Source organism: Scomber japonicus, chromosome 1 (assembly GCF_027409825.1).
Source record: "Scomber japonicus isolate fScoJap1 chromosome 1, fScoJap1.pri, whole genome shotgun sequence".
Classification (NCBI taxonomy): domain Eukaryota; kingdom Metazoa; phylum Chordata; class Actinopteri; order Scombriformes; family Scombridae; genus Scomber; species Scomber japonicus.
The window spans coordinates 15,863,928-15,876,489 of NC_070578.1; the positions used below are offsets into that span (position 1 = coordinate 15,863,928).

Here is a 12,562-nt window from a genome sequence, read left to right on the forward strand (position 1 = left end):
TGACATGAAGTAAGGACACACACATTAACTGAATTTAGCCCATTTGTCTTATATATCAATTGTAAGTCTTCCTACTTCAGGCTCCTTATGTGAGTGTGTGTGATGTATCGGCCTGTGTTGTGCAGTCAGCCTGTGACAAGATGGGGTATGTTATTGATGCTGGGCAGATTGTAACTCAGGGGTTTATTGCCTCGTTGACTCATTTTAATATCCTCCGATGATAGATCTAACCCTAGTGAGGATGCTGCCTTTTATGCACTGTGAACAAGAAATATATAGATTTACAATTGATCTGGAGGGCAATTATACTGTTTTCCTATTTTCCTAAAGACAGTCAAACTCATCGATGCCTTTTGAAGGCATCCTGTATGGTGAGTTTAGCTCCATTTAACAGGGGGTAAATACACTTAAAACAATGGTTTAACATTAACACAGCATTAACAATCTCTCTGACCATATACAATCATGTGAGACTGGTTCCTCATGTCTTTAAACAGGAAGTGGATCAAGCATCTGATCTTATCTCTTTTCTCTTTTTGAGTGAAATTTGTGTTTTTCCATACACAGATTACAATATGCAGATTATTTAGCATCACTATTTATCTACATGGTATTTTAAAGCTGTGTATACCTGTGTTCCTGGAGGTGCTGCTTCACATAGACATCCATTAATTGGGATAAACTAAACTCGTCTCACCCATCAGCATACATTAAAAACACACACATTTGTTTGCAAGTTTGTTTGTGGGCAAGGTAGGCTACTGTTGAGGACTCTAAGGTTTTTCATGGAATATGACCAGGAACATCATGCAGTCCATTTTTTTGAGGGGGCCCATTTTCACAATGCATATGTTCACACAGTAATTATCAACTGTGACTTCTTGTATTTATAATCAACATCCCTTTCAGTAACTATCTAGACTGACTAGAATGACAGTTACAATATTGCACTTAATAGCAATATTGAACTACAAAATGTAAATGTAAAGGCACAGGTGATTATGTAACATTACATACAACAAACTGATAAGCATGTACCTTTTGCAGTTTAATAAGTTTTATTAATTACTATTTAATTCTTGACTTGACTCTTGGTAAAACATCTCTTGTGTCCTTTGTTTTGTAGGATGCATTTCAGTGTTTTGTTTAGGCAAAACAATAATTTAGCTTAATAATATGACTAACAGTAGAAAAGGATAACAAGCTAACAATTAATTACTTGTGGGTTATAGTTAAAACTACTGATCCTAAAGTGTGTGTAGCAGGCAGAGTTAAATATGGATATATGAGACTTTTGTTTATGTGGCATGGAAAAGGCAGCATTTAGATCCTCGTGTAAGAAGTAAACAATTACAGAAGGTACTTGATAGACAACTGATAAATTATATATGAAAAATGAAAATAATAAGAAATTGTGACAGCTTGTTGTGAGCAGTGTGTTGAGGGAGTTTGGACTACTGCCCTGTTTTAGAGGGAGAAAAAAAAATCTCCCAAAACTGGACCATTCATTGTTATTGGCTGAACTATGACATGATTCCTGGAGTCATTAAAGCCTGAGGAAGTTTTCGGGGAGAGTATTTCACTTTTACTATTTCTTTTTACTATTCCCACTTAAGGAGCTTTATTGTTCTCGTATCAGTTTTTCTTATTTTTTGCTTCACTGCAGTAGTTGAATGAAGCGTGAAATCATTTGATATAAGATGCACTTTGATGGACTATCTAATCATATGGTGGAAGTTTGCTAAACCATAACCTCTGAAAATGGAGGCTGTTTGAACCAGTAAAAAAAGGTTTGGTGCCTTAAATGTATTGAAATACCTGTGCATGTTTTCTTTAATGTAAAAGCAAAAGCAAAACTGCCCTGCAGGCTTACTTGCACTAATATGTCTCAACAATAAACTACCCTTACTGTTGAGCTCATTTCAAAACTTATGAACACAGTATTGAGTAGTCCATTTATTATATTTGAACTTACAACAGTACATAAGACTGAATACAGTGTAGCCATAAATTCACAAATGTTAGAAGGTTATTACCAGGGGTGGACTGCTGCAAATCTCCAGTCTCATTGAAAATGCAGGTGGAGAAGATGAATGAGCGTCAACATGCAGCTGCTCTAGTAAACCAGACGCAGCAGCCATGTATTGCTTTAAATGTAAAGCAATACATGGCTGAAAGAGATCATTCCTCTTTAAATGAAGACACAATATATTCCCTGTTTAATGGTCCTATTAACAAAAACTTGAATGTTTTAAGTCGGCCAGTGAAATAATGATGTCTTCTTTTTATTGTATTTGTGAAATATAATATTCAGTTCCCCAACACTATTGCACACAATTATTCATTTGTTGATTTTCTCACTGCCAGATTGTCTTCATAATATTCACAACTGCCTCACATTTCATCTGTATACTGCTGACGTGAATATTAACATAATGTAACTTTCTATTTATTAGATATTTTAGTTGAATGGATTGTAGTAGTGAGAAGCAGCTAGTATTTACTGTCACTCTGCAAGTTGATCCATTATTTGTAAAGTATTGCAAGATACAGCAGCAAAGACATGAGTCTGAATGCTGCATCAGTGTAATGTACCACTCATGATCCATATTTTACTTGTTATTGTTTTTTATTAGAATTTTTCAGTCAGCTGTAAACCTGAGAGCTCAGTAGAGCTTCATGTAAGACTCATTCATGTTACTTTGGGATCACGTTTTAAATTCAGTGTCAGGTCAAGAATCCTTCAGATTTCCCATCAATGTACAAAATATGTAATATGCATTTAGGATTTTTCACAATTTTTCGAATGTCCAAGTTTAAAATATTTAAATTGCCATCATTGAAACGGCCTTAAAAGATATTCAGCAACTACAAAAACAACAAACAAACAAAAATGACATTGGCTGCTATTTTGTTTAGGTTTGGTTGTAGACAAGGTGCCCAGGTGTCCTGGCATGAATGTAGTTACGCAGAATGGCATGATACCTGGCATCCACCGAGTCTCGCCAAGACTCTAGTGGAGCAGATTCTGCACCATCTGGAGCTTGCACACTTGTGGTACCCCACCCAAAGCCAAGAAGATGATTGCTATCAGCATGATTACGCCTTTATTAGATTAGCCGTACATTGTTTACAGGCTTGTGGCTCTGCCCATGCCAGGCTTTAACAATTATTTCCCCCTGAAAAACCAATGAAAGGGTGGAGTGATCCACCCGCCAGTTGATGAAGACATTTCCCTTATTATTACATAAATGTATTACTCAGAGTTAAGTTGGAAGAAATGTTTTCTCTGTGATAATTAGCAGTTTCTTCTTTGAAGTTTGAATAATGTAAGACAAATTTCTGGATAGAATTTGGTGAAAACATGTCATGACAGCCATGTTAGGCTAATACTTCTCCTTGTCACATGTACAAAATGCTAAGATTATGTCCAGTATCATCTCTGCTTGCAGTAAGGCCCTGACACCAGAACTAGGCAAAAATACAGTATATCATGATATCATATTTTCAAATATTCTTAAATTTAATTTAAATTGATTCAATTAAGATAAGCAACGGTGTTGTAGCAAAACATTCCTCTGTGATTTTGTGCGTCAAAGACACACACACAAAAAAAGACACATGTGTGGCCTCTTTCAATGACTGAGCAGAAGTAAACATGCAGAAATGAGGAGGTGACACGTAAAATAAATATCCCCTGAGGATCATTTTGCTACAGTATCAAATCAACCAAATGCTCCAGATATTTTTTATCATGATGTTCTTATAGCTAGCTAAGACACATCACATATAGTATCCTCTATACCATCATAAAACAGAACAAACAAACTGTTAAGTGGAAGATCTTATAATCGCTTTTGATATCAAATCTGGAGGTAAAAGTAAGACTTTAGAGGATAGATGCTTTATTTGTATTGTCCTAATCCAATTACAGCTCTTATTTAAAAAAAAGTAATTTTAAGAAGAGGACAGTATCTTCATCCAACAGTTTGAAACTAAAAAATTGGAAGATGGTTTAATAGTCTACAACTGGTATTTAACATATACAGTCTCTCCCGTGATGAGTACAGTATAATTAGTTTTGAAACAATGGTGAAAATAGAGCCATTTTGTCACTGTAGCAGCTCATATTAGCACCATGCCAAGGAATGAAGACATGATCAGAGGAGAGAAATGCTCTGCCAACGTCTGTCTTGTCCATGCCAGTTCATGGGGAAAAGGGAAAGGTAGTGGGCAGAGCCAACTTTCCACTCCAGCTGGAGACCTGGTGAGAGGCATTGTTTCTCTCAGCTTCTACTGTCAGTCCTTGTAGTAGCTGGTTTGTAAGACTAGCCCACTGTTTCAGAATAGCATTGAGCCATCTTGCCAGACATTTTTTCAGTTGAACAGTTTATAGTTTTTAATTCATGTGTCATGTATTCCAATTTTATCCGATTTTTTTTGTTTAAGTATCACACTTTCTCTAAGGGCTCAGGCCACTGATTTGCTGAATGTAAAATCCTTCTTTCTGAGCTGCATCCTCTACACTGACTCCCTTCATTTGCTGCGTAAAAAGGAGTTCATCAATATTCCAATCACAGATACGGCTGACGGTCAAGTCACCAGTTCACAGAGCTTCACTGTCCTTTTCTCTGTCAATGCTGTCTCTGACCACACTTACCCCTTTGCTCTGACCATCACCCCCGCACCTCGCTCAGATTTAAACAGACATCACCTTTGTAAACTACCACCCTCTGTTGGCCATGTCAGGGAGTTGATATCAGTTCAGACCAAATACTGGCTATGATTTCCCTGGGGGTCATTTGTCACAACTGTAGTATGAATACGTTCAGTTAAAATATTTATTATTATCTTGTTTAAATCAATCTGCATGTTGGTAAAATGACCGCAAATTAATAATTTTCTGACATGTAGCACCTTCTATTTTGTGTATCATATAGACATACAGAAATGTAAATCAATACAGTAAATCGTGCTCTGATCTATTTTACATTGTAAAAAAAACCTTATCTCACTCTTTGTCCTCTCTTTCATCAGGTCCAACTGGCTTAAGCCATGCTGTGGCCGTCGAGTGGCCCTGTGGCAGGTCTGTCTGCTCAGTGCTGGCTTCAACTGTATCCTGGTGGCCTGTGTCATCCTGGTGGTGCTTTTCCTGTCTTTGGAGCTACTCATAGACACCAAACTCCTACAATGTAAATATTGTTCATGGCTGCTTATTAACTTATTTTTTACACGTTTTTTTAAGTCAAGGAAATGTCTGCTGTGCATGCATATTCTTCTCCAACTGTGCACTGTGTGACGTTCATAAACACCTTGTAGGCATTCAGTGAAACTTGCAGGAGCAGCTCCACTGGGGCTATGGGGAGGTCAATGTTGTAGTGTCCTTGAGCATTAAACTGCATCCTTAATAAAACTCCACTGGTGCTGTTCCTGCGCTGTGACCTACCTGCTGTCAATAGTCAGAAATCAAACATGTGTCATGAACAAAATTACTCCTATCATTCAGTGTGCATCTTTCTTAATTTTTTTGCCTTTATTGATAGAGACATGGAGAGACATGGCGAGAGAGAGAGAGAGAGAGAGAGAGAGAGAGAGAGAGAGAGAGAGAGAGAGAGAGAGAGAGAGAGAGAGAGAGAGAGAGAGAGAGAGAGAGAGAGAGAATGACGTAAAATGTGAAGTTTAGAGGCAGTGTCTTTTTAAACTGGTATCTGAGGTACACATGTCAGCCCTGGCTCTTCCTTTGTGCAGTTTGCTTAATTTAATTCTGTGTATAAAGGTTTTCTTCAAAAACGTATAAATCAGGGGTACTGAGGACCCTAATTTATTTGTGACTATGACTGCTATGAAATAGAATACGCTGAGTACTGTGCCAGAAACTTAGACGAGTCTACGCATTACAAGTAAGCGATGTTGAAATCATCAGATCAGTCCTGTGATCTATTTGACACTATATGTGTTATATATATTATAGCCGTGGCATACCTGAAATGATGTCCATATTAAATTACACTTTCCATCACTGCTGTCTGTAGTCTTGCCAGTCACAGCGGAGCTAGTGGGCAGGGTGGTAAATGCTTGTGATGGAGAGTGATGGAGTGAGGTGATAATGAACCCAGTCTCTTGTCAATGGCAGCAGGCACACAACTCCATCGATTACTAGCCAGTGGTCTGCTTTGATGATACCTGAGTCTCACTGTGGGGACTGCAAGACTCAAGTCACTTCAGATCTATTGTGATCTAGTGGTTTGTCCAGTGCCTGTCCAGCAAGACAAATAGAGGAGTGAGCAGTAGGGTGAGTGATGAAAGAGTTCACAGAGAGATTAGTTGTGTAGATTGTGGGTAGATACAGGTTGACATTGTGGAATAAAGGATGGACTGAGTTATGGAAAGAGCTAAAATGCTGATGGACATAATGTAAAGGCAAGCAGTTGAATTGCTATTTTAGCACACTTGCTAAAATAAAACAGCTGTTTTTAAATTCCAATAAAACTAAAATCACAATAAGCAGAGTGTGTGTAGAACTTTTTAAGATAACTTTTGTCCTCTTTCTTTTCTTTACAGTTTCCAATGCTTTCCAATTTGCCAGCATTATCCACTGGATCAGCCTTATCATCCTGTCACTCTTCTTTTCAGAGGTAATGTGTTTGTCTGTGTTGGTTACACATTATTTCTGGTGTCACCTTTAATAAGAAAGATTTAGTTTTTTCCTACATAATGTGATGAGGTCACAGGAGTAGGGGTTTGGGTTAGGGCTACTCAGTAGAAAATAATTATTGGATGTACTACCATGAAATTTGACGTAGACTTTCATGTTCTCATGAGGATATCCCACTGACATTGGTGATCCCATGACTTTTCTCTAGCATCACTCTGAGCTTGACATTTGAGTGAAATGTAAAAGTTTGGACAAACCTTTGACCGGTACATCATGGATGTAGACCCTTAGTCTTGTTACCCCATAATAGCTTAACTATCTAGCTATAACTTTCCTTAACTCTGATAATGTCCTATCTTCAGCAAAGCCCACCAGGTACAGGCCTAAGAGAACTAATAGCAGTTTGCCATTTAATTCTCATTATTGTCCATTCTTTTCAAAATAATTTCTGATATTGAATTGTGAAAAACAAAATGGAGAGGGAGAGAATTTGGCCCACAGGCCTCCAGTGCAAACCAATTACCTTGACTGCCTCAGCCCCAATGCCCTAAACCAAACATTAATTACCAGTGAGCCAGCAATAGCAATAATTAAAGCTGAGCTTAATGAGCAGTGGGGATGGGGTTACAGTGATACAATCCATCCAAACACCTCGCCCACTGACATCATAGACTCATCGGGGGAACAGTGTTAAATAGATTGATAGATAGCATATCACCAGCTGGTCCCTCTGAACCAATGAGAAACCTGGATTCGAACATGTGGGTGGATCCCATGCACTTCTCACTTGACACCGGCACTGTTGTCCAACAGGCGCTCCAGATGATGGATTAGCAGGACCACTTGTACATGACACCCCATGCTAATTGGAGTGTAAATCAATGGCCCTGTTCAACAAAGGCTCCGCATCTGACAACATATGTGGAGCGCAATCTACAATTGATAGGTGATCAGATTACAAGCGGTACACCCTCCTTTTGTAGGTCAAAGATCAGTATGAGGGAACAGATTTCCAAAAAAATGTAGCTTTATCAAAGTGGATCGTTAAATGTAATACATTTTATAAGGAATGTTCTTTATCTTTATGTTGTATCTGTGATCTCTATGTGTAAGTCAAATAATATTATGTGTGTGCACATATTCACTTGTTTGTAGCTGAAACCTATTTTACACTAATCAGATATAGTTATTCTTTTTATTTTTTGTTCTACTTTTAGTGAGTCTAGTTTCATACATACCATTTTTGCATATCATTCTATCTATCAGTATTAAGAAATAAAGAAATTAAAGATTGGAGGAAGAAAACTACTGCACAGGCCTGCGCACTGTTTTTAGCCTGTGTTCACAAATCTTGACTAAAGTTGTTGAATGTGATGACAGTTCAAAAGACTGAGAATATCACACAAGCTTTTTATATGTACCAGCATACTCTCTCACCTATCTATTTTAATGCTTTCATTTATCTCTCCTTCCGTCTGTCTTAGACTGTCTTCAGAATTGTAGTGCTTGGTATCTGGGACTACATAGAGAACAAAGTGGAGGTTGGTGCTGGCATTCTGTGTTTATTGGCAGATCTGAATGCCCAGTTTTGAATGTTTGCCAATGTCTATTATTATTTTTAATCTGTTTCTATATTATATACCTGGTTTACACTTAAAACAACCTGCTGTATGTTATATAATATGCATGTACGCATTGATAAACTTCACTCCAGCCAAATTATCATTACAGAGTTGGGGTAGTGTTTTGCATTTTGTCATTTCTTGTGTGTATGACTCCTCAGGTGTTTGATGGTGCCGTCATCGTGCTGTCCCTGGCCCCCATGGTGGCCTCCACGGTGGCCAACGGGCCCAGCAGCCCCTGGGATGCCATCAGCCTCATCATCACCCTACGAATCTGGAGGGTCAAGAGGATTATTGATGGTGAGGCAGGCAAAAACCTTGTGTCCACCAACGTCTTATCAAGAGGGTGTAATATATTAATTTTGTGGACCAACTCAGGGAAATACCCAGTCTTTCTTAACATAAAAAGAAGATCACACAGATGCATAAAAATCAGCTAGCCTCTAAAGAGCCAAGTGACCCTGTTCTCTCCATGATTATACAAATGATTTACTATTCAGAGCAATATAGCTATTGATCATCTCTCAGAGTAAATTGCTGCCACTCTGCTACTCTAAGTTGTATCGATTGAAAGGGTCTGGTTAAGTAGATTCAGAGAGGCTATAATGAATATAGTGGTTGTTCTCCTCTATGCTAATGTAGACCGGTTCGATATTTGTTTGGAGGTCACCCTCACTACGGCCTTCTGACTGCATACAGGATCAGCTGCACACAAGCCACATAGGAACTCAGCATGCAGTTTGTTCATGTCCAGTGAGATGAAGTAGTGGAGCAAAGGCTTGTTTTCCACAATATTTCCCTTTAAAGCTGTACTTAACAATTATCTGCTATTCCATATTTCACTTATTCAGCCTGAATGAGAGATACATTTAGTATAAAACAAAGGTTATTTTACAATTTTATTCATATAAATGTTTTGTATATACACATAAAAACTTAAATAGAAATGTTCAGGGTGGCTTTAATGCAGTCTCTTAGTCATACCTGAATAAATTCTTTGATGGATCAAATATATTGAACACTTCATAACAACATTTCAGATTATTCATACAATACAGCATTCAGTGGGATTGATTTACTCGGGTGAAACACACTGAGCAGGAGCACAACTCCTTAGAGCAGTGTACTTCTTAACATGCAGCTGCAGCGTTGGTTTCCATTGCATGAACTCTTCATTTTCCTGCTGCACACCTCGACCTGTTGAGTTTGATATTTGTGAGTGATTGAGTTTTCTTGTTAGGCTGGTGGCAACACAACTCAGAATCAAAATCACACTGAAAACAATAAACGTTGGGCTGAGGGACTAGCTCTGTTATTGTAGGAGAGAGATTGAGCATCTTACAGAATGAGCTTGATTTATAAAGTGGCAATGTTTGTGTCAGTCCAATGAGAGTGGAACTACAAAGGGAATGAGCTGCAGCACAATTTATGAGGTGTGGAAAAACGGAGTTGAATTTATTTGCAAAGTGATACATCAAGCAGGAAATATTAAGCTTTCAAACATGTAGAAAATAGGTGGCTTAATTGTTATTTCAGTGACTGTGTTTGAAAATGGAACAATTTGCTGCACAGTTAATTTGGTAGTCTGATGTGATATTCTTTTAGCTTGACCAAACTGCAGTATTATTTTTTAAAAACTAAATAAAAAACTAAATACTACCACTACTACTACTACTACTACTACTACTACTACTACTACTAATACTACTACTGTACAACTACTACTGCTAATACTAATAATAAATACTAATGATGATAATAACAACTTTATTTGTGAAGCAATTTTCAAAAACAAGACAACAATAGAAATGACCTGTTAAATAATGAATAAATGTGGAATTGTAATAATGGTAATAATGGTAATGATTGTAAGAAAGGAATTACCAAAACACAGTTAAGGCAAGTCAAATCAAAATGAAAGAATAACCAACTCAAGAGAAAATAATTCTGAAAAAATGGATTTTTAAAAAAAGTGTTTTTTTAAAAAAAAGAAGAAACTGCTAGCCTGTCTATCTGGCAGATTGTTCCAAAGTTTATGGTCAGAAACCCCAATATCTCCACTTAGCACAACACTCAGTGAACAACCAGAAGGTAAAACCAGGGTCAAGATGCGGTAATAGTTGTGCCTAGCTTCAGTTGGAGCCTGAACAAGATTAAACAAATCTAACAATCTTAAGATATCTGATACTAGGATAGGCATAGTTCAGGGAATTGTTTTATAAAACCGAGAGTGAACTATAAATATATGTATATGTTTCTCTCTCTCTCTCTCTCTCTCTCTCTCTCTCTCTCTCTCTCTCTCTCTCTCTCTCTCTCTCTCTTTCTCTCTCTCTCTCTCTCTCTCACTCTCTCTCTCTCTATCTCTCTCTCTACATTTATATATATGTATACACACACACACGCCAATGTTCTGTTAGGGAAATCTCAGTATTGAGTAATGAGTTCACTGCATATAAAATATTTCAGTAGCTAGTGACCTGACACTGAAGCTAATGTACTCTAATTGATTATTAGCCATGACAGTGAACAAGGGAGAGCTTATCCATGTTAACAGATCTATGAAGTAGATGAGTGTGTGGTCTGTTATTGAGAAGTACTGGGATGTCAGATACAGGGCCAGGATTAATAGGTCTGTGTGGGGATAGTAAGTCAGTTGATAGACTACTAATGTGTGAGATAAGTCTAGATTCCAGTAGGCTCATGCTCCTCCTTTTGGGTGATGGTTATCATTTCTGAAAATATTTCATTTTCCCTGTAAATGGCAATGCAAAAACTCTGCAGCTACTGGTTGATGCCATAAAGATGACTGAACCACTCACAGCCTTTCTTTAGTGTAGGGATTGTTCCAGAGAAGATATAGACTTTCAATTGCTTCTGTGAAGAGTTCAAAGTTCTGCTGAAGTGTTATAGATTGTCTGATCAATGTTATTTGTACCTATATGAACAATCACGACTTGGGCAGGGGGATGACCGTCTAAGACAGGAGTGATGTTTTTAACTATATGCAAGGTCTTGGCACCAGTAATAGTAAGTAATTATCCTAATTAATTCCATAAACCTGATTATTAATTCCCCAATTAAGAAGAAATCAGGGCTTCTGTAACCTGTTGCTGTGGCAGGTATCACTCAGCATCAGGGGAGGCTGTGACTTGGGACCACTTCTTTTTTTTTTTTGATTTGATATAATGCCTTGGATATCTTCTTTTTCATCTGCACTGATTTCAGAACCCAGCTGTGGTGCATTTGTTCATGTTCACATTGTATAAATAAGCACAACCTATAAAAAATACTTGTTCTAGCTGTTATTATGGCTTATGCTTTGCACAAAGCCATTACACTAAAGTCAGCTGTAGTTGCAATGCAAGAAAAAGTTGTGGAGTGAATGTAAATGTTGATAAGAACTGTGATATATTATAATAAATGCCATAATAGACATAGCTAGTTGACACACCAATGCATAATTGATCAGTTGGTCTTTCCAATACATCAAACTGTGCTTGTAAACACACTGACATACAATGCATGAGCATAAATGCATTATTACAACACTGCTTCTTTGAATTCTGACTGGACTGACTTCATCTGCTGTCCACCCATTTGTGATGTGTGATTGCCAATAAGACTATAAATAGATACAAGGAACATTCAGTGATGGCTGTGTGCTTTGCTGCCCCCCTTTGTACAGGGAAGGCTGATTCATTTTCTTCAGTGTTTTTACAAAAGTCAGATGAAGTCTTATAAAAGTTCATATTCACAATCACATCAACAGTAACAGAGGTTTACAAACAGGACCGGTATAATGACTGTTTGTTTCATATTATCTGTTTTCCACCATGCTACACAATGTTACCATTTGAGCTAGCATGTGGCTGTCTTCTTAATGTGATGACAGAGAGGTGTGAGGGACTGATAGTCTGCCAATTGTGACGACAACAAGTATCCACATTTACTCTCAGTATCCTTTTTTAGGTACACCTTCCCATCCTACTCCAGAAAATGTGCCATGTATAAATAAAACATGCAGACAGATTGTAAAAGGTGCAGTTACTAATTGACCAAGATGGGATATGGAATCTTTTGAACGAGATATATGAGTTCTAATATGTCTGCCCTTTAGATATATTGGCACATTATATTTTCTATAATTTACAACAACCAATCAGCTGCATCCTTCTGGGAAAAAAATGGTGAGTGATGGTGAGAGTGAACCTCCATGTGGCCTTGTGACCAAGACTACAAGTAGAAGGATATACCATTAGTATGCAAAGTAGCCTTTGAACATCAT

At 37.6% G+C, this 12,562-nt stretch overlaps 1 protein-coding gene across 1 annotated transcript in view; it reads left to right on the forward strand.

Annotated features, from left to right (window-relative positions):
- LOC128359323 (transmembrane protein 266-like) overlaps positions 1–12,562 on the forward strand; it is a gene marked incomplete at its 5' end in the record, with an annotated part of 33,597 nt that overhangs the window by 13,180 nt on the left and 7,855 nt on the right. Inside the window, 4 exons of the mRNA XM_053319815.1 lie at positions 5,038–5,192; positions 6,562–6,635; positions 8,140–8,196; positions 8,439–8,577. Of these exons, the coding sequence (XP_053175790.1) occupies positions 5,038–5,192; positions 6,562–6,635; positions 8,140–8,196; positions 8,439–8,577 (425 nt within the window). The remainder of the gene's footprint in view (positions 1–5,037; positions 5,193–6,561; positions 6,636–8,139; positions 8,197–8,438; positions 8,578–12,562) is intronic.